Genomic DNA, 25683 nt, shown 5'->3' with positions numbered 1-25683 from the left:
CTCCTGAAAGTGGGGAGTGGAGGCAAGAGGGGGCGGCGCTCAAGCTCTGCCTCCAGACACGGGACCACGTGAACGTGCAGGGAAGGGAAAGCACCACAGGGGCATGGGAGGGAACACCACCAGTGTGTGTGCAGGTGCATGGACCTCCCGGGCTGTGGAAATCCTGATTGGGGTTGGACCAGAGGCCTTGGGTTGAGCTTAACTTACTAGGAAATTGGGAGCTAACTTTCAACTAAAACTTTTTTTTTTTTTTTTTAATGCAGGGAGTGAGCAAAGCTCTACAAGAACAGAAATCCCAGTGTCAGGACTGCCTGGTAGGTGCAGTTGTGGAAACCAGTGCTGCCGTCCCAGAGAAATGCAAGGTGAGCCATAGAGGTGATTTAGTTTTCTAGTAACCACATTAAAGTAAAAAACTGGTCAAATTAATAACTTTATACAACCCAATATGTCCAAGGTATTAGCATGTCAACACGTGGCACTAGTCACATTTCTGGTCCTCAGTGGCCACCGTCTAGAGGTCCTGCACAAGCTGAGATCCCGAGTGTCAGTAGGGATCACCTGTGTTCTGCCTACAGCAGTGAGAATTAGGAGATGGATTCGTGATCCCAAGTCTTCAAGCTTGGGATATCGTAGCGATGACAAAATGCCACGAACAAAGATAAGGACCACACGTGAGTCAGCATCTGCTGTGCAGGAAAAGAGACAATGTCGCTCTTACGGAAAGGATGATTTTTATTTCCATCCTAAATGATTATCACACCATTATTTAAACACATCTGAAAAATCCTGAAGTAATTTAAACTGAAGGCACAGAACAAATCAAAATATCTAAGCTTAAAATGAGAGAATTCAAATATTTCGACAGTATCAATAAATTATGAACAAGTTTCCATCACCAAATATCATTCTGACCAACAGCTACAGTCTTTTATAATAAAACCAAATTAGCTTAAACTGATTTCAAGATTTCCATGATAAAAATAATATTGAAAAAAAGTCGTCTTTCAAAATATTCATTTTATCACCAGGTTCGCTGTAAGCATTTTATTTGTAACAAAGTGGCAGTTAGGATATTTGTTGATGGGTGACCACTCCCCAAGAATGATGCATTCTTACAAAATGTTTTAAAAAATAGCAAAGTAGGCTACAAAATTCTATTTGGGGAGCAGGAAAAAAAACTTGTTCTATGTCAATTAGAATAACAAAGCATTTCAATATCAAGTTGCTTCAAAAGCCCATCATCACATAACAGTAATATACTGCATAGGGCATTCCACTGCCTCTTGGTTAACTGCTGATCATACAGTGTCGCTGAGGGGTTGAACAAGTCAGTAATGATTACTGTTGCCATTTCTTATTTAGTCAAGAGATATGTTTAAAAACAATCGTTAAAAAACTCACTGGAATAATCTGTGACACGCTACAGAAACAATAAACCCCAGCAAGGCAACTGCTAAGTTTTGAAATAAAGTGGTCATGCTTCATAATATACTGTAGTATTCTGAAATACATTCTCTGACCATCAACACCATTTATTAGAGGTCACTTGTATTAGCTCAGATTCTGAACTAGATTTCTAAATGAAACTTTTTTCAAGTATGCATAATATTCATAAGGTAAAGACTTTCCTCTTATTCACTTCTTTATGTGTGCTTCCAATGGACAACTGTGATGGTTAAAAGACAAACAAAATGGGCTGGTCAGTTTTCAAAAACATTTCAAAAAGCATGAGATAGTCTAGTGACCAAGAAGGACTGACTGAAAAGTGTTTTTAAAATCTGGTATAGCAGGTTTCACATGTTAGTATCTTTCAGAATTTTTCCTGAAATAACTAAGTAAAGAAATAATGGGGAAAAATAACGGTTTCTAAAACACTTGAGAATAAAGTAAAAAAGGTGTGTCTTCTACTTAGCTGTGATATATATGAATGTGCATTTAACAGCAATCTGGTTTCATTTTTATCATCTAATTGCATAAATCACAGAAACATTTCCAGCCAAGTTTGCTGATAGGAGCATAATACAAACGCTAGAAAACGATTTTTAGCAAAAACTGCTTCAAAATTTTCCTACCTAACAAAACATCCTCTTGGAAATGACTCTTTAATGCGTTTGGACTGTGCAAGTAAATGCGGCTTTTACCATCTCCAGCTGTAAACTATAATTATCTCCAAATTCCTTCGTCACTGGATAGTGTTATCTTTTATTCTCTACTATTCTAATAATGGTACATTATTTTTAAAAAAATCTCTTTAGGGGTCTCAGACTTAATGTCTTCATCTATGAGTACTGAGATTAAAGCAGAAATAAAATAAGCCAGAAAAATCTCCTTATAAACAGCATGAAGTTTTGAAATGTGGCACCGTGTAAACTGGGAAAGCCTTATCCAAACTCCGAACGCATCCGTTCCCGGCACTGCCGCTCCAGGGGCAGCACGTGCTGCCCGTCGTGGGCACGTGGAACTCATTTTCTGACTCAGTTAGTGAAAACAGAGCCACCAGAAGTCATCTGACCCAGCCGGCTGGCTCACAGTTTGGGCGGACTTCATTCTTTATTATAGCTCACATTGTGACAGCTGAGAATCTGAATTCTGAAAATGTGGTCTCACAAGGGTTAGTGGAAGACGGGCACTGAGCTGGCAAACGGAAGGAAACATTTCAATAACAAAAGACGAGCCTAGTGGTTTTGACCCTGCGTATACCCAGCTGTGTCTGCAGCCCCTTACAAACAGAAACTCGACAAAACCAGAGTTTTCTTTCCAAGCCCTAAAGAAAGGAAGATGTTTGACTTAAAACCAACTTCAGAGTCTACACCAGGCTGCCAGGCCAGCAGACCACTGTCAGTGTGACTTTGTTCCTCTGCCCCTTCAGCATGGGGACCAACGCCGAGTGGCTCATGCCCACGGTCGACAGGCCGTTTACGGCCACGATCATGTCTCCACACCTGCACAACGACAGACAGAGACAGTCACTGTTTCTGTGATTCTGAAACTGTTATCCCGGGACTTGCTTCGCAGGAAAACCACACTTAACCACTGTCAATGAGTAGGCTACACAGTTTACTTTGAGAGACATCTGGGGTGATTTTTAAGCCTGTGTTGGCTTTCCCTTGCCAGCCTCTCCTCTAACTGGTAGATGATTTTAAGGGCAAGCAGAATAATTTTCATATAAGCTTAAGCAACATATAGTTAAGAGAATAAATCTGCTGCCTTTTTTTTTTTTTTTTTTTTGCGGTACGCGGGCCTCTCACTGCTGTGGCCTCTCCCGTTGCGGAGCACAGGCTCTGGACGCGCAGGCCCAGCGGCCATGGCTCACGGGCCCAGCCGCTCCGTGGCACGTGGGATCCTCCCGGACCGGGGCACGAACCCGTGTCCCCTGCATCGGCAGGCGGGCTCTCAACCACTGCGCCACCAGGGAAGCCCCTGCTGCCTCTTTTAAAAATACCAGATGATACATTTGGACGGTGCTGCTGATTTTCATCGTTCATCCTTACCGCTCATACATTCGAGGGCTCAATTAAATTGAGAATAAGACCCGCACCTCCTCTGTCAGCTACGCATGCTCGCTGTCCTCCAAGGCGAATTACCACGAATGGATGATGAGTCCGAAGGCCTTTCTCGCCTTTGGTTTTTAGTCTTTAGTGTGAATACAAACATGCTACTTTACTGTGAGCTGCTTCAGTTGCTTTTTGGAAGTAAGGGGAAGTTAGTTTATAATTTGCATGAGACCCAGACTGGTTGAGTAACTTGGCTAAGAGAACAGTTAAGTCATCCCCCCATTCCTCTTTCCTCCTAAAATAATGATGTTTTTCCATCTGTGTCAGGGTAAGACTGATCTGCAGCACACTAACCCTGATCGGCTTGTCCCAGTATTCTTGAGCTGTCACTCTGTGTTTGCAAACAGTGTAAACTCCCCATTTGTGCAGCTCGCTGACGAGGCTGTCAGCATCCACTTTTTAAGAACCGTTTCTTTCATCCAAAACTAGGCACTAAGAACTTGGTCACCCATCTCCTCTGCTTGTGTAATCTCTTGATATAAGACCTCTTTCTTCTCAACGTGCCTGAGCTTTGAAAAAGAGGCGGCACAGAGATTGAGAGAATACTTTTTGCCCAGTGGTGACAGTAGCGGGGCTGAATGGCAAAGGCTCTGAGCCACACGGTCCTGGTTTAAATCACTGTCAACTACTTCCAGCTGTTCGACTGTGGGCAGGTTTTTAACCTGTCGAAGCCTCAGTTATCTTGCGTATAAAATAGGAACCACAGCAGCACTTAGCTCACAGGTTACTAAGAAGATTCAGTAACCCGTGCCCAGCGCCTCGTCCTGCGCCGGGCCCGCACATCGCCCATCCAGTGTTGACGAAGACTTTACTACATACACAAGGCCCTGTGATGGCCGCCAGGGATATAGCAAGAAGTGCAACAAAATCCCTCCCATGTGGACTTGCATAAATTGAATGTTAGGCTGACATAAGTGCTGCAGAGAAAAAGTTACCTAATGACGGGACTGGACCCAAGTGTTCAGAGCAAGTTGTCACGTCACAATGTGCCCAAACGACTCAGCTTTATTTTGTTAATCTAATAACAGGCACTGAACCTATGAGTGCCAAGATGGTAAAGGTGCTTCAATCTAGACCAGGGCTGGCAAACCGTTCTGTAAAGGGCCAGATGGTAGATCAATATCTCAGGCTCTGCGAATCACCGGTCTCTGTCACAGCCACTCGGCTCTGCCGTCGTGGCTCGGAAGCAGCCATGGTGATACGCAAACGAGTGAGCGTGGGCATGTTCCAATAAAACTTTATAAAAACAGACATCAGGCTGGATTTGGAGCTGACCCCAGTCTAGAATAAACACAAAGTACATCATTAAACATAACAAGACTCACTTTAATCTTCCATCGTAATAAGCAGGAGTTCCCAAGACAATGGTTTTAATGAAGAAAGGCTGATTGGTGTGGTTTTCTTCATATCCACCAACGATACTGAAGCCCCAGCTTCCCAAGTAACTTCTTCGCAAAACTATATCATGGCAGCTGTGAAGGGCACTATAAACAAAAACAGAAATCAAGAAAAATTAGTGGGAAGGCTTTTTATAGCCTGTTCACGTTTGTTATAACTACACACCATGTTACGTGCATCATTGTTGGGGAGCAATAAACAACATGCTAGAACTTCTCATCTGGTCTACTTTCTTAGCTCAGTGATCAGCATTAAAAAGGCTCCTGAGATGCAGAAGAGTCCCACACAGTGGCCTGATATTTTAGGACAGTGCAGGTTGTTTTCATTATTCTGAATCTTCTGCAAAAAAACAAAACACAGATGAGCAGTTGTCTGGTACACCCAGCAAATCATAGTGGAAGAGCCTCCCTCTTAGGAAAACCAGAGCTGCTACCCTAGGTGGCGGCCCCTGTGACCCACAGTTGCTGAGTACAGGTTTGCATACAATAGAGACCTCCGAGAATCCACAGAACAGCGGCTGTTTATTGACAGGTATTCTTTTGACACAGGTGGGCTCAAAAACAGGTTTTACTATCCTGTGTATTTATTTTTTAACTTTATATTGGAATATAGTTGATTTACAGTATTGTGTTTCAGGTGTACAGCTAAGTGATTCAGTTATACATATATACATATCCATTCTTTTTCAGATTCTTTTCACATATAGGTTATTACAGAATATTGCATAGAGTTCCCTGTGCTATACAGTAGGTCTTTGTTGGTTATCTATTTTATATGTAGTAGTGTGTTTATGTTAACCCCAAACTGCTAATTTATCCCTCCCCACCATGTTTCCCTTTGGTAACTGGAAGTGTGTTTTCGAAGTCCATGACTCTGTTTCTGTTTTGTAAATAAGTTGATTTGTATCATTTTTTTAAGATTCCACATATAAGTGACGTATGATAATTGTCTTTCTCTGTCTGACTTCACTTAGTATGATAATCTCTAGGTCCATGCATGTTGCTGCAAATGGCATTATTTCACTCTTTTTATGGCTGAGTAGTATTCCATTGTATGCACGTACCACATCTTTAACTGTTCCTCTGTTGATGGACGTTTAGGTTGTTTCCATGTCTTAGCTATTGTAAACAGAGCTGCAGTGAACATTGGGGTGCCTGTATCTTTTCGAATTATGGTTTTCTCTGGATATATGCCCAGGAGTGGGATTGCTGGATCGTATGGTAGCTCTGTTTTTAGTTCTCTAAGGAACCTCCATACTGTTCTCCATAGTGGTTGTACCAATTACATTCCCACTAACAGTGTTGTTGGGTTCCCTTTTCTCCACACCCTGTCCAGCATTTATTGTTTGTAGACTTTTTAATGATGGGTATTCTAACTGGTGCGAGGTGATACCTCATTGTAATTTTGATTTGCATTTTTCTAATAATTAGCAATTCTGAGCCTATTTTCATGTGCTATTTGGCCATCCGTATGTCTTCTTTGGAGAAATGTCTGTTTAGATCGGCCCATTTTTTAAATTGGGTTTTTTTTTTTAATACAGAGCTGCATAAGCTATTTGTATATTTTGGAGATTAATCCCTTGTCAGTCGCATCGTTTGCAAATATTTTCTCCCATTCTGTGGGTTGTCTTTTCATTTTGTTTATAGTTTCCTTTGTTGTGCAAAAGCTTTTAAGTTTATTTAGGTCCCATTTGTTTATTTTTGCTTTTATTTTCATTACTCTAGGAGGTGGATCCAAAAAGATATTGCTGTGATTTATGTCAAAGAGTATTCTGCTTGTGTTTTCCCTTTAGAGTTTTAAAGTATCTAGCCTTACATTTAAGTCTTTAATCCATTTTGAGTTTATTTTTGTGTATGGTGTTAGAGAATGTTCTAAAATCATTATTTTACATGTAGCTGTTTGGTTTTCCCAGCACCACTTATTGAGGAGGCTGTCTTTTCTCCATTGTATATTCTTGCCTCCTTTATCAAAAATAAGGTGACCCTATGTGCATGTGTTTATCTCTGGGCTTTCTGTCCTGTTCCATTGATCTATATCAGTACCATACTGTTTTGATGACTGTAGCTTTGTAGTATAGGCTGAAGTCAGGGAGTCTGATTCTTCCAGCTCTTTTTTTTTAATCAGTATATTTTTAAATTGAAGTATAGTTGATTTACAGTGTTGTGTTTATTTCTGCTGTACAGCAAAGTGATTGTTTACATATATATACATTATTTTTTGTAGTCTTTTCCATTATGGTTTATTGTAGGATACTGACTAGTTCTCTGTGCTATACAGTAGGACCTTGATGTTTACCCATTCTATATATAAAAGCTTGCATCTGCTAACCCTAACCTCCCATTCCACCCTTCCCCCAATCCCCTCCCCCTTGGCAACCACCTGTGTGTTTGCTATGTCTGTGAGTCTGTTTCATACATAGGTTTATTTGTGTCATATTTTAGATTCCACATATAAGTGATGTCATATGATATTTGTCTTTCTCTTGTCTGACTTCACTTAGTATGATAATCTCTAGGTCCATCCATGATGCTGCAAATAGCACTATTTCATTCTTATTTTTAAGGCTGAGTAGTAGTAGTCCATTGTATACATGTACCACATCTTTATTCCTCTGTCCAGGACATTTAGGTTGCTTCCGTGTCTTGGCTATTGTAAATAGTGCTGCAGTGGACACTGGGGTGCCTGTCTCTTTTTGAATTACAGCTTCCTCTAGATATATGCCCAGGAGTGGGATTGCTGGATCATATGGTAGCTCTATTTTTAGTTTTTTAAGGAACCTCCATGCTGTTTTCTATAGTGGTTGTACCAATTTACATTCCCACCAACAAGGCAAGAGGGTTCCCTTTTCTCCACACCCTCTCCAGGATTTATTGTTTGTAGACTTTTTAATGATGGCTATTCTGACTGGTGTGAGGTGATACCTCATTGTAATTTTGATTTGAATTTCTCTTATAATTAGCGATGTTGAGCATCTTTTCATGTGCTTATTGGCCATCTGTATGTCATCTTTGGAGAAATGTCTATTTAGGTCTTCTGTCCATTTTTTAATTGGGTTCTTTTGTTGTTGTTGTTGTTGACTTGTGAGCTGCTTATATATTTTGTAAATTAAGGCCTTGTAGGTCACACCATTTGCAGATATTTTCTCCTGTTCTGTAGGTTGTCTTTTTGTTTATGGTTTCCTTTGCTGTGCAAAAGTTCGTTAAGTTTGATTAGTTCCCATTTGTTTTTTTTTTTAATTTCTATTGCCTTGGGAGACTGACCTAAGAAAACACTGGTATGATTTACATCAGAGAAAGTTTTGCATACGTTCTCTTCTAGGAGTTTTATGATGTCATGTTTTATGTTTAAGTCTTTAAGCCATTTTGAGTTTATTTTTGTGTATGGCGAGACCTGTGTATGGTGTATCTTCATTGATTTACGTGCGGCTGTCCAACTTTCCCAACACCACTTGCTGAAGAGACTCTTTTTCCATTGTGTATTCTTGCCTCCTTTGTCAAAGATTAATTGACTGTAGGTGTGTGGGTTTATTTCTGGGCTCTCTATTCTGTTCCATTGATCCATATGTCTGTTTTTGTGCCAGTACCACCCTGTTTTAATTACTGTAGCTTTGTAGTACTGTCTGAAGTCTGGGAGGGTTATGCCTTCTGCTTTTGTCTTTTTCTTCAGGATTACTTTGGCAATTCTGGGTCTTTTATGGTTCCATATGAATTTTAGATTATTCTAGTTCTGTGAAAAATGTCATTTGATAGGGATTGCATTAAATATGTAGATTGCTTTGGGTAGTATGGCCATTTTAACAATATTCTTCCAATCGATATCTTTCCATTTCCTTGAGTCATCTTCAGTTTCTTTATTCATGTTTTATAGTTCTCAGGGTATAAGGCTGTCACCTCCTTGGTCAGGTTCATTCCTAAGTATTTTATTTTGGGGGGTGCAATTTTAAAAGGTATTGTTTTTTACATTCCCTTTCTGATAGTTCATTGTTGGTGTAAAGAAATGCAACTGATTTCTGAATGTTAATCTTGTATACTGCTAACTTGCTAAATTTGTTGATCAGTTCTAGTAGTTTTTGTGTGGAGTTTTTCTCATATAGTATCATATCATCTGCATATAATGACAATTTTACCTCTTCCTTTCCAATTTGGATACCTTTTCTTTTTCTTGTCTGATTGTTGAGGCTAGGACTTTCAACACTATGTTGAATAGAAGAGATAAGTGGGCATCCTTGTCTTGTTCCAGATTTTAGCAGGAAGGCTTTCAGCTTTTCACCATTTAGTATTATATTGGCTGTGGGTCTGTCATAAATAGCTTTTACTATATTGAGATATGTTCCCTCTATACCCACTTTTGTAAGAGTTTTTTTTTTTTTTAATCATGAGTGGATGTTGAATTTTGTCAAATGCTTTTTCTCCATCTGTTGAGATGATTACGTGGTTTTTGTCTTTTGTTGATGTGGTATATCACATTGATTGATTTGCTTATGTTGAACCATCCTTGCGAACTTGGGGTGAGTCCCACTTGGTCATAGTGTATGATCTTATGTGTTATTTTCTTGAGAATTTCTGCATCTATATTCATCAAAGATACTGGCCTGTAGTTTTCTTTTCCGGTCGTGTCTTTCTCTGGTTTTGGTATCAGCGTGATGATAGCTTTATAGAATGTCTTTGGGAGTGTTCTCTTCTCTTCAGTTTTCTGGAAGAGTTTGAGAAGTATTGGTATAAGTTCCTTTTTGTATGTTTGGTAGAATTCGCCTGTGAAGCCATCTGGGTCCTGGACTTTTTGTTTGTAGTGAACTTTAAAACTGCAGATTCTATTTCACTTCTAGTGACTGCTCTGTTCAGATTACCTATTTCTTCTTGATTCAGTTTTGGTGGGCTGTTTGTTTCTAGAAACTTGTCCATTTCTTCTAGGTTGTTGAATTTGTTGGCATATAATTGTTCATAGTATTCCCTTATGGTTTTTGTATTTCTGCACTATTGTTATGTCTCCTTCTTCATTTCTTATTTTGGATATTTGGGTTCTTTCTCTTTTCTTCTTGGTGAGCCTGGCCAGATCCTTTCAAAGAACCAGCTCTTAGTTTTACTGATTATTTTTCTATTGTTCTTCTAATCTCTATTTTATTGATTTCCCCTCCGATCTTTATTATTTCCTCCTCCTGCTGATTTTAGGTTTTGTTTGTCCTTCTTATTCTTTTATTAGGTTGTTTGAGATGAAGGCCTGTATTGCTATGAACTTCTCTCTGAGAACCGCTTTTGCTGCATCCCGTAGATATTGTATGGTTGTTTTCATTGTAATTTATCTCAAGGTATTTTTTAATTTCCTCTTTGATCTCCTTGTTGACCCACTGGTTTTTAGTAGCATATTGTTTAGTCTCCATGTAACCGTTTCCCCCTCATTTCTTTTTCTGTGGTCAATCCCTAGTCTCATGCCGTTGTGGTCAGAAAAGATGCTTCAGATAATTTCTGTACTCTTAAATTTGATGAGGCTTGTATTTTGCCCTAGTATGTGGTCAGTCCTAGAGAATGTTCCATGTGTACTTGAAAAGAATTGTGTATTCTGGGGTTTTTTGGTTGTAATGTCCTGAATATATAAATGAAGTCTAACTGTTCTGTTCTATCAGTTAGGATCTTTATTGCTTTACTGATTTTCTGTCTAGAAGATCTGTCCACTGATGTGAGTGGGGTGTTAAAGTCTCCTACTGTTATTGTATTCCTGTCCATTTCTCCCTTTGTTTGTTAGTATTTATGTATTTGGGTGCTCCTACAATAGGTACATACATATATGTTGATTAGTGTCAAATCCTCTTCTTGTACTGATCCTTTTATCATTATATAGTGTCCTTCTTTATCTTTCTTTACGGCCTTTGTTTTAAAGTCTAGTCTGTCTGAGTATTACAACCCCCGCTTTCTTGCCATTTCCATTTGCGTGAAATATCTTTTTCCATTCCCCCACTTTCAATGTATGTGTCCTTTGCCCTAAAGTGGGTCTCCTGTAGGCAGCATATTGTGGGCTCTTTTTTTTTTTAATCCAATCTGCTACTCTGTGTCTTTTGATTGGAGCATTTAATCATTGATATTTAAGGTAATTATTGATAGATACGTATTTACTGCCATTTTAAACCTTGTTTTCTCATTGGTTTTATACTTCTTCTTTGTCCCTTTTTCTTTAGTGGTTTAATGATTTTCTTTTGTATTATACTTATGTTCTCTTTGGTTTTTGTGAATCTATTGTATACTTTAGATTTGTGGTTAACCCTGTTTTTCAAGTATGTTACCCCCTTCCTGTATCTATTTGCCTTAGATTGAGCCTATATTATGACTGCCAAACACATTCTAGGAAAAAAAGGTTACATTTTCTTACTCTCCTCCCCCCCGTTTTATGATTCTGGTGTCCTCTTTTACATCTTCATGTTCATCCTTTTGCTGTTCATTGTGTTTATCATCACTTTCACAGAATTTTTTTTTTTAATCTGTGTACTGGCTTATTTAAGTGATTTACTTTCCACTTGTGACTTTCTTTTCTATAGATTCTTCTTTTTCATTTGGAGAAGACCTTTCAATATTTCCTTTAGGATAGGTTTAGTATTGCTGTATTCTTTTAGTTTTTGCTTGTCTGAGAAATTCTTTATCTCTCCTATTCTAAATGATAATCTTGCTGGGTAGAGTATCCTAGGTTGCATATTTTTCCCTTTCAGGACTTTGAAATCTTGCTACTCCGTTTTGGCCTGCAATGTTTCTGTAGAGAAATCAGCTGATAGCCTTATGGGGGCTTCCTTTATTATTAACTCTTTTTCTCTTGCTGCCTTTAGAATCTTCTCTTTAACTTGTGCCATTTTTATTATAATATGTCTTGGTATAGGTCTGTTTGGGTTTATCTTGTTTATCCTGTACCTGGATATCTGTTTCCTTCTTTAGGTTTGGGAAGTTTTCAGCCACAATTTTTTCAAATACATTTCGGTCCCCTTTTCTGTTTCTTCCCCTTCTGGAATTCCTATTATAAGTAGATTGGCCCACTTTATCCCATACGTCTCTTATATTGCTTTCATTATTTTTCGTTTGGTTTTCTGTCTGCTGTCCTGATTGGGTGATTTTCATTATTCTACCTTCCAGGTCACTTATTCGTTTTTCTGCCTTATTCATTCTGTTGTTCATTGCCTTTAGCTCAGCTTTCATCTCTGCAAATGAGTTTTCTTATTTTTCTTGGTTCCTCTTTATAGTTTCTGGCTCATTTTTACAGTACTCTTCATTTCTGTCCACAGCCTTTCTTCATTCCTTCAGTCTAATAGACACCCATTTCAACAAGGAGATAATGAAAATACTGAAGAGGTCTGTTTCATTGTTCTTTCTGGGGAATTCTCTTGGTCATTTAATTGGGAGTGGTTCCTCTGCTTCTTCATGTTACTTACATTTCTTATATTGTATTTTTTATATTTAGTCATATATCTCTTACTCCGTGGCCTTGGAGCGCTATTTATATTTAGGGGCGTTGCTGTGTAGCGTGTGTGGGTTTAATATACTTGGTGCGAGGGTGGTTTTTAGTATGGATGCGTGTCGCCTATTTCCTCAGCATGTGCTGATCATTATCCCCTTGATAGGGAGTGTGCTGATGCCTGGTCCTGGGATTCTGGGTGGTGGTGGCAGCTCAGCCTCACCCCTGGAGCACACAGTGGGAGCGGAGGTAGCTCACAACCACTCCTGTAGTCCAGGAGGGACGTGGCAGTGGCTTGTGACTGCTCCTGGCGTCTGGGCAGGAGGCGGCTTGCTACTGCTCCTGGAGCCTGTGCAGGCAGTGTCCTGACCTCTGAGCGCACACACAGGGGAAAAGGCTACAGTGCAAGGTCCTGCCCCTCCCCTTGTGCATCCCCCAAACAACGGTGCCTGGCCTCTGAGGTGGCCCAGGCTTCCTCCATGTATACCCTCAGGTGCAGTCACAGTAGATGTCAGCCCCCCACCCCCCACGGCTGTTTCTGCACAGCCAACCCCAGTCCTCTCCCCAGGTCTGATCTCCAAAGGCCAAGTTCCAGCATCCACCTGTACGGGCAGACATGTGTCTCAGGCTGGGGAGTGCAGGGTGGTGGCACTGACCATCTGTGCAGTCTTCCCACTGCTCTGGCTGCCATAAAACCAGCTGCTGCGTTCTCCTCTGAGGTTCTGAAGCTCCCCTTCTGTCCTGGCTAATCTTCCCGCTGGTGAGGGGGCCTCCCAGGATGCAGGAACCTTTCCTCTTTCACAGCTCCCTCCCAGGGGCACAGGTCCTGTCCTGATTCCTGTCTCACTTTCTTTTTCTCTTTCTTTTGTCCTGCCTGGTTATGTGAAGATTTTCTTGCCCTTTCAGCAGTCTGAGGTCTTCTGCCAGCATTCAGTAGATACTCTGTGAGAACTGTTCCACATGTAGATGTATTTGTGGGAGGTGGTGAGCTTCACGTCCTACTACTTCGCCATCTTGATCACTTATCCATTTTTCCTTCTCAGGATTGCTTTGGCTATTTGGGGTCTTTTGTGTTTCCATACAACTTTTTAATTTTTTTAGTTCTGTGAAGAATGCCCTTGGTAATTTGATAGGGATTGCATCGACTCTGTAGATTGCCTTGTACTATCCTGTGCACTTCTCATCTAAAATCTTTGTTATTCTTCCTGGCACATCAGAAACTGCTCTGAACAAAGGAAGAGATACTGACCCCAAAACTAGCCTGGAATAACAAATAAGGAAAGCTACAAGAAGCATGGGGGTTTCTCCAGGACGCCGTTGGTCTCGGCCTGTGCAGCAGCGGAGTTGGGCACTTGGGTAGAACTGCTCAGCATGAGGGTACAACTTCACACACAAAGTTCTGGGCTGAGTGTTTAATAAGATCAGTTAGGTTCCTTCTGACAGCTGACACCTCACAACTTAGATGGCATGTCTGCAGGAGTTGAATAGGAACCATTTAAATCTATGTTGACTTTTTAATGGGGAAAAAAATCAGTTTTTAAACATATGAAGCAGTTAATCATCTCTGTCATGAAAAATCTCTCCACAGGGGCCCTAGAGTTCCCTGAAACAGTTATTCTATTACAGTTTTATGCCCTCTTACTTTTTTTTTCTTCTTCTTTTAACTGAGAGGACAAGTCAGCAAGTTAAATTAATAAATGAAATCCAATAGTATCCTTGCTTTTTGTGTTATTCTTCATGTGAAAGTACTTTATAAACCATATAGCACTGTATAAATGCTAGTTATTATAAATTTATTCCACATGAAGCTAGATGGCTCAGAAACGGGCATATTCTTATTGCTTAAAGAATCAGTCATTTTCATACCAGTTTAAAAGTCAAAACGTTTCATCGTATTTCAGTTTCAGGATTCTTCTGTACAATAAGAATCTAAACTGAGTTGGAAACAAGTGAAGATGGTAATTCACATCCTCTCTACCTCAGTACCAAATTACACAACTACCACCTGGAGGTTCCAAAATGTCTCACGACCAGACACCGACCAACTACAGAATGTCCTGTCTGGTGAGCCGGTCATGAGCTGTGACCTCCTCCTAAAGGGGGTCAAAAGCAGTAACGCTTGAACAGCAAGGGTGTGGCCTAAAGACTCTTATGTCCAATAAAAGCTCAGTTTTACACTCCTTTGTAAGAAGAGTAGGGCTTTTAGAAAGACTTCTGGGATAGGGAAAGGCCCCACACTTTGACCTATTTTTTTCCGGTGAAAAAATGCACATAAGTCGAAGCATGTATCAGAGTGAATGTTGGTAAAGCTGTTCTAAGCAAGAGACTGACCACCCAATCTCATAGCTGGCCCACTGGGGAGCCTTTTGTAGGAATGAACAGAATAGCTTTATTTATTTTTGTAAACAGAGGTAAGTCTTTTCAGCTTCGTTCTTAATTTGCTGTGCTACCCCGATGAAGACTGCAATTGCAATTTTCCATAAAACAACAGAAAAGCTGCAGTACCTGGGCAGCCCAAGCCACATGACCCATGACGGGGACCAGCTGGCATCATACTCATTCTCGCTGACAGTGCTGGGCTGCTCATCTGGGCCATGGGTGGCCTCCTCCACAACCTGCACCTCCAGTGCTTTCAGGGCCACCGTGGGTGACGTGGCGCTGGCCTTCAGCATAGCCACAGCCTCACTGTGACTTAAACTGGTCAAATCGATGCCATTGATATTCAACAAGATGTCACCTGTTCAAATAAGGGAGCAAGAAAAATGAGCCACCAAGTGAGTACTTCCCTGTAAATCCTGTTATCTGTAAACTAATTAACAAAGGTTAGTTCCAAAATCTCAGATGACATAATAAGGGAAAAGACCATTTTTCTCTTTATAATTCTTAGAATACTGAGGAAAAATCCAATTCATGGACAACACTCCAAAACAATTCAAAAATTTTAAACAATTCAAAAATTTTAAACAATGTAATAATATGTAGGAAAAGGTTTGGCTCGAGGCTCTGGAATGCAGTTGGGGTCCACATCATCAGCCCTGGTATAGCTGTGGACGGGCCCTGGGCACCTTCATTTCTCTTCTTACCCTTCCTTCCAATTAGAAAGTGATTTGATCTTTTGCTCTTAGAAGGGAATTTTTAATATATTCTACTTTATATTGATACGGTTTTATACATCTAGACAGCCCTACATAGTTCACTCAGTGCAATCATCTCAGTATGTAGAGAAGATACCCTTGGGCCTACACAAAGAAATGAAACTTGTGATTTGAACATGTCCTGCTTGAAGAAGAAAACTTTGTTGCTCTGCCAAGTAATATAATAAAAAAGAGCAATGAGGCTCATATAAAAGGTTAGGAAGGAAAAGGATTAGTTTTATAGGAAGCACAAATGTTTGTACTAAGAAAGCCCACGGAAAATCCTCCCCCAATTCATCATTTTTCAGATTATTAAAGCAAAACATTCTCTTTGTAGAAAACTTCGAAAACATAAAATAACAAGAAGGAAATAAAATTACCTCAAATTCCACAACAGAACAAATAACTTTTAAAAAGCCTTCTAAAGATATAATTCATATACCAAAGTCTGTAATTTTATGGTTTTATAGTCACAGAGTTGTACAACCATCATGTCATTCTTAGAAAATTTTTATCACCACCCCCAAAACCCTGTACCCATTAGTAATCAGTTCCCTTCCCTGAGTCCTAAACAACTGCTAATCTACTTTCCATCTCTATAGATTTGCCTTTTCTGGATATTTCATATAAATGGAATCATGTGGTCTTTTCTGACTGGCTTCTTTTACTTAGCATGTTTCCAAGATTCATTTATATTGTACAATGTGTCAATATTTCATTCCTTTTTATGGCCAAATAATATTCCATTGTATGGATAAATCACAGTCTCTTCATCCATTCACCAGTAAATGGACATTTGGGATGTTTTTACTTTTTGGCTATTATGGAAAATACTGCTATAAACCTTCACGTACAAGTTTTTGTGTGAACATGCTTTCATTTCACTAGGAATGGAATTGCTGGGTCATGTGACAACTGTTTAACTTTCTGAAGAACTGCTAAACTGTTTTACAACACAGTTGTACTGTTTTACATTCTCTCTGGCAAATATATGAGAGTCTCGATTTCTTTACATCCTTGCCAAATGTTATTGTCTTTTTTTTCTATATTCATCCTAGCGATGAATTTGCATTTCCCAATAACTAATGTCACTGAGTATCTTTTCAAGTGATTATTGTCCATCTGTGTATTTTCTTGGGAGAAATGTCTATTCAGATCAGTTGCCCATTTTTAAATTGGGTTATTTGTCTTTTATTATTGAGCTATAAGGGTTCTGTAATCCCAAACTCCTAATTTATCCCTCCCCACCATGTTTCCCCTTCAGTAACTATAAGTTTGTTTTCAAAGTCTGTGAGTCTGTTTTGTAAATAAGTTGACTTGTATTTTTTTTAGATTCCCTATATAAGTTGATGTCATATGATATTTGCCTTTCTCTGTATGACTTCACTTAGTATGATGATCTCTAGGTCCATCCATGTTGCTGCAACTGGCACTATTTTGTCTTTTTAATGGCTGAGTAATATTCCATTGTAATATGTACCACATCATCTTTATCCATTCATCTGTTGATGGACACTTAGGTTGCTTCCATGTGTTGGCTATTATAAATAGTGCTGATATGAATATCGGGGTGCACATATCTTTTCGAATTATGATGTTCTCCAAATACATGCCCAGGAATGGGATTGCAGGATATGGTAGCTCCATTTTTATTTTTTAAAGGAATCTCCATACTGTTATCCATAGTAGTTGTACCAATTTACATTCCCAACAACACTGTAGGGAGGGTTCCTTTTTCTCCACACCCTCTCCAGCATTTATTATTTGTAGACTTTTTGATGATGGGCATTCTGACTGGTGTGAGGTGATATCTAGTAATTAGTGACGTTGAGCATCTTTTCACATGCCTTTTGGCCATCTGTAGATTAACAGACCATAAGTGCGTGTATTTATTTCTGGGCTATCCTGTTCCGTTGATCTATATTTCTGTTTTTGTGCCAGTACCACACTGTTGTGATTACTGTAGCATTATAGTATAGTTTGAGGTCAGGGAGCCTGTTTCCTCCAGCTCCATTTTTCTTTCTCAAGATTGCTTTAGCTATTCGGGGCATTTTGTGTTTTCATACAAATTTTAAAATTTACTGTTCTGTGAAAAATGCCATTGGTAATCTGATAGGAATTGCACTGAATCTGTTGATTGCCTTGGGTAGTACAGTCACTTTGACAGTATTGATTCTTCTGATCCAAGGACATGGTATATCTTTCCATCTGTCTCATCCTTGATTTCTTTCATCAGTGTCTTATTTTTCAGAGTGCAGGTCTTTTGCCTCCTTAGGTAGGTTTATTCTTGGGTATTTTTATTCTTTTTGATGGAGTGGTAATTGGGATTGTTTCCTTAATTCCTCTTTTTGGTCTTTCACTGTTAGTGTATAGAAATGCAACAGATTTCTGTGTATTAATTTTGTATGCTGCTACTTTATCGAATTCATTGGTGAGCTGTAGTAGTTTTCTGGTAGCACGTTTAGGATTTTCTGTGTATAGTGTCATGTCGTCTGCAAACAATGACAGTTTCACTTCTTTTCCAATTTGGATTCCTTTTATTTCCTTTTCTCCTCTTGATTGCTGTGGCTAGGGCTTTCAAAACTATGTTGAGTAAAAGTGGCGAGAGTGGACATCCTTGTCTTGTTCCTGATCTTAGAGGAAATGCTTTCAGCTTTTCACCATTGAGTATGATGTTAGCTGTGGGTTTGTCATATATGGCCTTTATGATGTTGAGGTAGGTTCCCTCCGTGCCCACTTTCTGGAGAGTTTTTATCATAAATGGATGTTGAATTCTGTCAAAAGCTTTTTCTGCATCTATTGAGATGATCATATGATTTTTATCCTTCAATTTGTTAATGTGGTGTATCACACAGATTGATTTGTGGACACTGAAAAATCCTTCCACCTCTGGGATAAATCCCACTTGATCATGGTGTATGATCCTTTTAATGTACTGTTGGATTCAGTTTGCTAGTATTTCGTTGAGGATTTTTGAGTCTATGTTCATCAGTGATATTGGCCTGTAATTTTCCTTTTTTGTGGTATCTTTGTCTGATTTTGGTATCAGGGTGATGGTGGCTTCACAGAATGCAATTTTTGGTAATAGTTTTGGAAGGATAGGTGTTAACTCTTGTCTAAATGTTTGATAGAATGCTCCTATGAAGCCATCTGGTCCTGGACTTTTGTTTATTGGGAGTTTTTTAATGACAGATACAATTTCAGTACTTGTAATTGGTCTGTTCATTTTTTTATATCTTCCTGGTTTAGTCTTGGGAGATTGCACCTTTCCTAAGAATTTGTCCATTTCTTCTAGGTTGTCCCTTATTGCCACAGAGTTGCTTGTAGTAGTCTCTACGGTCCTTTATATTTCTGTTGTGTTGGTTGTGGCTTCTCCTTTTTTCATTTCTAATTTTATTGATTTAGACCCTCTCCCTTTTTTTCTTGAGTCTGGCTAAAGGTTTATCAATTTTGTTCATCTTTTCAAAGAACCAGCTTTTAGTTTCATTGATTGTTTCTATGTCTTTATTGCTTGTGTTTTTGGTGTCATATCTATGATAACCATTGATTAATCTGTTTCTATGTCTTTATTGCTTGTGTTTTTGGTGTCATATCTATGATAACCATTGATTAATCTGTTGCATAAGCCAAGGCCATGAGGGTTTACACTTGATTTTCTTCTAAAAGTTTTAGCTCTTACATTTAGGTCTTGGATCAGTTAATTTTTGTGTATGACTTCATTTTTGGAGAAATAGCTTTCAAGACTCACTTTTCCATATGAACCAAGTGTATGGAGAATGCTACTGTTACCACTACCACCCCCACCCACACAAATTATATAGTATCAATCAATGGGGGTTGTGAAATTGTGAATGAATTAATCCCTAAAAACCACTCCTTTTTATTAAGTTTGTCTCTGCTCCACCTCTTCTGTGATCCTCCTCCCACCCAGACAGCTTTTTAATAAGCAACAAGTGTGTTTCAGTGAGATGATCCTTCAAAGTATCTGGTCTACCATAATGCTGGAAGCATAAATCTCTTAGAGGGTCTTTTCCAACATAAAATAATCCAACAGTCAGAGTAACTGTTAGAAAGATTATTAAGCTTCAGCAATCTCCCTTTATGTTAGGCATTTTTCTAACCTTATATAGAGAGGCTTTATGCTTCCGTTATGTACAGGACATTTTAAAGGATTTTAAAAAGCCATGTTTAATAGGAAACTTTGTAGACATTATTTTTAAAAATGTGAGTTGACTTTGGGAGATGTGGTGAAACTGTACAAGATCCTAGCTTACCTCTCTTGATTCTGCCATCACGTGCAAGGCAGCCATGAGGTGGCACACTGGTCACAAAGATGGGCAGTTCGCCACTTTTACTTCCTCGGCCCCCGGCTACTGTCATTCCAAGGGACTCGTGTGGTTCCTTCTTTATAGTAATGTGTTTTTCTTGGCATGTAACACACTGGGCAAGATCCTGAACATGAGAGGAAAAATTTATTGGATAATGAATAATATATATAGTTGAAGTAATGACAGCTAAAGTAAAGACATAACGTGGCAATTTTAAAGTCATTAAAAAAAAAATCACTATAGAACTGAAAGCAATACACAGTTCTTCAGAGGCCCATGAGCCCTGTGGATCACAATGGCAAACTTTGGACTACTGTATTTTCACAGGACTATAAAAACTCAGGACTGTTGACATAGGGGAAGTCAAAGTAAAATAAGCATATCATTTGTATAATTACCTTCAGCCCAAATATAAAAGTAAATAATGCATTTCAATTTTAAGATTCTGAAGAAGCCAATTAATTTTACTTCCACTTTTCTCCTATATTCTTTGAGAGAAAAGTTGACATAGTATAAAAGTGTGGATTTTACTAACTGCCAGAAAAAAGCTACAGAGCTCTCTTCTGATTCTGACTAACAAGGGTTATCAGAGCACTCAATCGTGAAGCAGGTGCAAATCTACCTTCAAAATTTGTGAAAAGATAAAAGGATATGAAATAATTGAATTTTTGAAGTTAATCACAGGGAAATCCCCAACAAACTATATTCTCAGGGAAAAGCTATTTTTACTGACATTTGTTACTGTTACCTATTACTGAGATACTCCTGGAAGAAAAGGAGAATCTAAAATACCACTTTTCTGAATTAGAATTCAACAAAATCAAGGTGTACATATGCAATACGAATATTAAAATAACATTTATCGAAGGCTTAACTATGTGCAAAAAGCTCACAGCTTTACATGCGTCATTTCATTAATCTTCAGAGTGGTCCTGAAAAGTAAGTACTATCATTGACCCCATTTTGTGGATGAGGAAACAACTTAGAGAGGTCATGTAACTTGCCCCAAAAAATACAACTGTAAGTTCCTGCATAGGGATTTGAGCAGATGCAAATATATAAACATACGCTTTGCATATGTGCACATAATATGTATACATATTGTTTATATGTCCCCACACCACATGATTACTGTCCTGTTAAGTGTAACAGTGGAAGCTAATGTCTCAAAAGGTTTCCAACATTTATCAGCTCTGAGAAAATGTAGATAATAACATTATTAACAATATCAACCATAGAAATATGAGTTACCTTTACAGAATTATAACATTCCTTAGTGACATTATTTTAAAGTGCTGACAATCTGTGACTCAGGCCTTGGAACTGCAGGCCCATCTCCCTTTCTCCGGTCCTGGAATCCATGTACTCTTGAAATGTTATTAAGGCAACCACCTGCAGTAACAGCCTGGTGTTTCTAGAGAATGTTATGACCTAGTAGAAAGCGTGGAAATGTCCTAAGGCAGTCTCCTGTTTCAAGGTATGAAATCTGTCTTGGTATAAACGGGGCAGAACCCACTTTATTATGAGGACAACGCACGGAGACTCAGTGTTGAGTATATGTATAAGCAGTTTTGGCTTGCAGGTATTTAATCAATTAAAGGTGGTTGTTTTATTCCTCTAGATGGCTCAGATATATATATACACATTATTTTTTCCTCAGGAACCAAACCAGACTTCAAAGATTATACTCAGAATACTTCAAGGAAAGTTCTAAATCATACAAATGTTTATCTAAGCAGCTACCTCAGAGGCCTAGTAGCAGGCTAATGTATACTGTAATTTTTAATGATGATTATAATCATCTGAACACGTTTTCTGGTGAATCTGTTTATTTTCCCTAGGAGACCCTTATTTTTCTAAATCAGGATTTTATATAACAAATGCAGTATATTAGTAGCAAATAGCTAACACTTAAAAGTACATTTCATGTGGCTGTTCTAACCAATAAGAGTTGCAGAGTACACAGAATAAGAATAAATTCAGCATTACTATTTAAAACGTTGTCACAGAAAGTTAAAGACAATAAGAGCAGCAGAGTTGAGAGAAGAATATGTTCCCCAAACAAATAAGCAGAGTTCTCTATATGAACGTTGGGATGACTAAGTACAGTTTTAAAAATTGTCTTAAAAATCATGTCATAGACACTCATGTTCAAATTACTGTAAAATTCAGTGACATAAAAGGGTCAATAATCAATTTTTGCCTTATATTGTAATTTTAGGAATATATATGTAATGCATAAAGGACAAGCCATATGAAACTATTCAAAACTCCAAAACAATAACTCCTTTTTCATAGTCATCATCATGAAGGCAATATTATAGGTTTCCTTCATACTTTCAGTTTCAGTTCAGAAATGAGAACAAGTCTGTGGTTACATTTTCTTAAAAATATTAACTAAACCAAAGACCAGTGACAAGTCTCTACTTGAGCTCTGAAAACCAGATAAACCTGATGGGCGAAAAGTACTTGTGCCTTTAAGGGATGCTTTCTTAGGGTACCTGTGACATTCCAAAGGTAAGTATTCTCTCAAATACTGTACTTACATTAAGAAGTCATTTTAGCACACAGGGAACTTCCTGTGGTTTTAAGCAGACCAACAGATGTTTTTGTTTAGTAACTTATAATTTTACTTAAAGAGAAGGACTTTGGAAGCTCATATTTAGCTTGTATTTTCACACAGTTGAGTAAACATCATTATAAAAACCCCAGCCTGGGACATCCATGGTGGTCCAGTGGTTAAGACTCCGTGCTTCCACTGCAGGGGGCACGGGTTTGATCCCACATGCTCAGCCGAAAAAAAAGGAAACAAAAAAACCAAAGAAACCCCAGCCTACCAGAAAGTGAGCTCAAAGGAAGGAAACAATATCAAGAATGAACTACCAAAAAAAAAAGAAGAATGAACTACCACCCTTTTTAAATTTCTGCAACTAAAGTGAGACAGTATCAAGATTCTCAGCACAGGTAAATGACCTTGGTATATATTATAAAACCGGTAAAATACTGAAGAAGCAGGGAAAATCCTCAACATACAGGAATTTTAAAATATTTAGGGTAGTCTTCCTATACTATTCATATAACAAAAAATATGCTATACATGTAGCTATCGAAGTTTATGAGTTATATGTTTAATATGCACATATCTAATTCTGTTGTAGGCAAGCTATCCAGTTGCTAAGTACAGGCTGTCAATCATTGTCTTCACTATGCTTTTTCAGTTACATAACCAACTGTCACATTTAAATGAGTAAGCCGAGATAAACCCCACTTTCAAGCAGAACTAAACAAACCGAAGATTTTTCTGGACAGTCAAACATTTCTCATCAATCACCTGGCAGAGGGTCCTTCCCCACCAAGAAACTCTACTGGTTGAGGGACTGAGACAATGCAGTCACTCTCCAGGGCAGCAAAACACACTGCGCATCCCAAACACCTAGTGCACTTTCTCCAACAGAGTTAACAGCCCTCATAAATCCTCCCAGCTTGTAATGATCATCCTTTGAGGGTGGATGAATTAAGAACCACAAACAAGGCACCTTACCTTATGTGAGCTGGGTCTGTTGTAAGGCAGCGGCTGTGCGTGGTGCTGGCTGCTCTGAGTTCCTGCTTCTCGGACAGCGTTTCCAGGCTGGGGTTTCCCTGGTCTAGCAATTGTTAAATTCACCCTCTCGCCACTAGCCTGGAGAAAACACACAGACACGACTGCCAGTCATTAACGATGCTTCTCATTTCACAAAGCACAGGCACTCCTCACCGAGCCAGTGCCTTGCCTGGGGGGGACTGCAGGCACCCGGTGGTCGGAGAAGGGAGCTCTTCTCGTGAGCTCATGTTTTAAGACGTCTGCAGCTGAGACGCATGTGCACGGCTCTTGGACAGACTCTCCCCAAGCCCGCTTCCACACAACCCAGGCAAAGCAAACTGCCCTTGTTCTTTCCCCGTGATTTCCTGAAGGGTAACTTTCTTCTGATACTTCTCTGCCCCTTCAAGGTTGGCCTTGGCGTTGTGAGGGAGAGAGCAAAGAAAAGAATAAAAGAGGAAGAACTGATTCGAAACCTGATTAAAATCCACTGCGACTTTACAAATATATTCCATGGTGGCTATTTTGGAAGTAATAATCAGTGAAACTATGCACAGCTTTGTTTCTGTTTGCTAGAAGTTTGAGTCAAAAATAGGACATCAGCTTAAATAATCCTGGAAAGAATGATTCTAGAGATCCTGTATAAGATTGTATTTATATAAATATTGCACACACACCTGTGTTAATTATCGTATTAGAGGTTTGTGACTATCATTTTAGAGGCCCATTATCTATATCCGTATATATTTTAAACGTAGATGTACATCTATTTTTAAATGTTATTTTATCTTTGCTTTTAAAGTACAGGCCTGATTTATTTGAAGGTGACTCTTGGTCATGACCACAATTCCCAATTGCATTATTACTCCTATGGGAAATTATGATGGCCTGCTTTCAAGGAATTGTGGTAGAAAGTGGGGACCTCCCCCATGATTACAGTCAGTAATGTTAAGAAATCACTATTTTCAGTTCTTTCCCCAAGTATTATTGAGATAAATTGACATATATCACTGTATTATTTTTAGTTTTTAAACTGGAGAATAAGTGTTAATTTTTATGTCCACCTAAAAAACATTTGCTTATTCAAGCATTTTATTCAACTAAATTTCAAACAAGTTTCTCAAAATAACTGACAGAAAATCAATACGTGGCCAGATTCCCAAAGCACAGAGTCTGGGTACTTGATCTAAGGGGTAAATACAGAGTAGAATCCTGATGTTGAAAATTCTCACACTTCACATCATGTGATTGCACGGCGTGAAGTGGCGAGACGCTCCATCTGTGACTTTACTTCAATGTACATGTACAGAATTAGTTTCATTACTGCTTACTGCCTCATAACCACCAAATACTCTAATTAGTATTTCAACTTTCACTGGAAAACCCCTGCATATGCAAAACCTATTATTAATAGAAACAAATCCTTAATCATTCTAGATTTTTTGAAAGACAAAATTCTGTGCATGTGATGGAAGTGGGCATTTAGGACTTTAATGATGGACCAACATTTGGGTTTAGGCTGACTTTAAACAGATTGCACATCTAATATGTCAGGGATTCAAACACAGCAAAAAAAGTTCTGTTAAATTCAAGATTTTTAAAAATGCAAGATGTTCAAATAACAATACGCTTAAGTCATAGTTGAGTAGTACACTCTGATGCTGGGAGTGTAAATTGGTATGATCTGATCTTTCTGGAGGGAAGTTTAGCAAAATGTCTTAAAATGAAAACAAAACATGAAAGTCTGTCAATAGGGGAACATTGAATCAGCTAGTAAAGATCATGATGGGGTTCTACACTTTCATGGTGAGAAGTTCACAACATACTGCTGACAAAGTTGCAAACTCAGAATTTACAAGATAAGCACGTGTGTAAGTATTGTGTAAATTTGTATCTATCTGTGGACATACACACAAAAGTTTGTAAGGATGTCCTCCAAACACTTAACATTGATACAGCTTGGGGTGTTTAGACTGGATTTGATTGTAACTTCTTTTCAATATTTTATCTTCAGTGTGCTCCTTTTTAGACATGCAATATGTGTTATTTTTATAATCCTCAATAAGACTTCATTTTTTTTCAAAAAGAAGTTGAGCAACTTGAGTTTTCTATAGTCTGGGAAAAATCACAGCACAAAATATGCAACTATTTGCATTATAAAAATCCAAATAAAATATATTATGAAAAATTTTAAGTGTTTTCTACCTGTGTAACTATATTTTCTACATTTTGGTTAGAAATCTAGTAAGGACCATCTATTTAGG

General features: G+C 38.6%; 1 protein-coding gene across 1 annotated transcript in view; it reads right to left on the bottom strand.

Moving 5' to 3' along the window:
* Positions 1–714: 714 nt before the first annotated feature.
* Positions 715–25683, bottom strand: part of LNX2 (ligand of numb-protein X 2) — a 44810-nt gene continuing 19841 nt past the window's right edge. The window contains exons 5-9 of the mRNA XM_082675832.1: positions 23384–23521; positions 19789–19966; positions 14886–15117; positions 4880–5038; positions 715–2942 (exon numbers count right to left, since the gene is read on the bottom strand). Coding sequence (XP_082531958.1) covers positions 2807–2942; positions 4880–5038; positions 14886–15117; positions 19789–19966; positions 23384–23521 — 843 coding nt within the window. The 3' untranslated portion in view covers positions 715–2806. The remainder of the gene's footprint in view (positions 2943–4879; positions 5039–14885; positions 15118–19788; positions 19967–23383; positions 23522–25683) is intronic.

The sequence above is a fragment of the Grampus griseus genome (genome assembly GCF_964374135.1).
Source record: "Grampus griseus genome assembly, chromosome: 18".
Classification (NCBI taxonomy): domain Eukaryota; kingdom Metazoa; phylum Chordata; class Mammalia; order Artiodactyla; family Delphinidae; genus Grampus; species Grampus griseus.
This window is presented reverse-complemented; position numbering and strand designations above follow the sequence as displayed.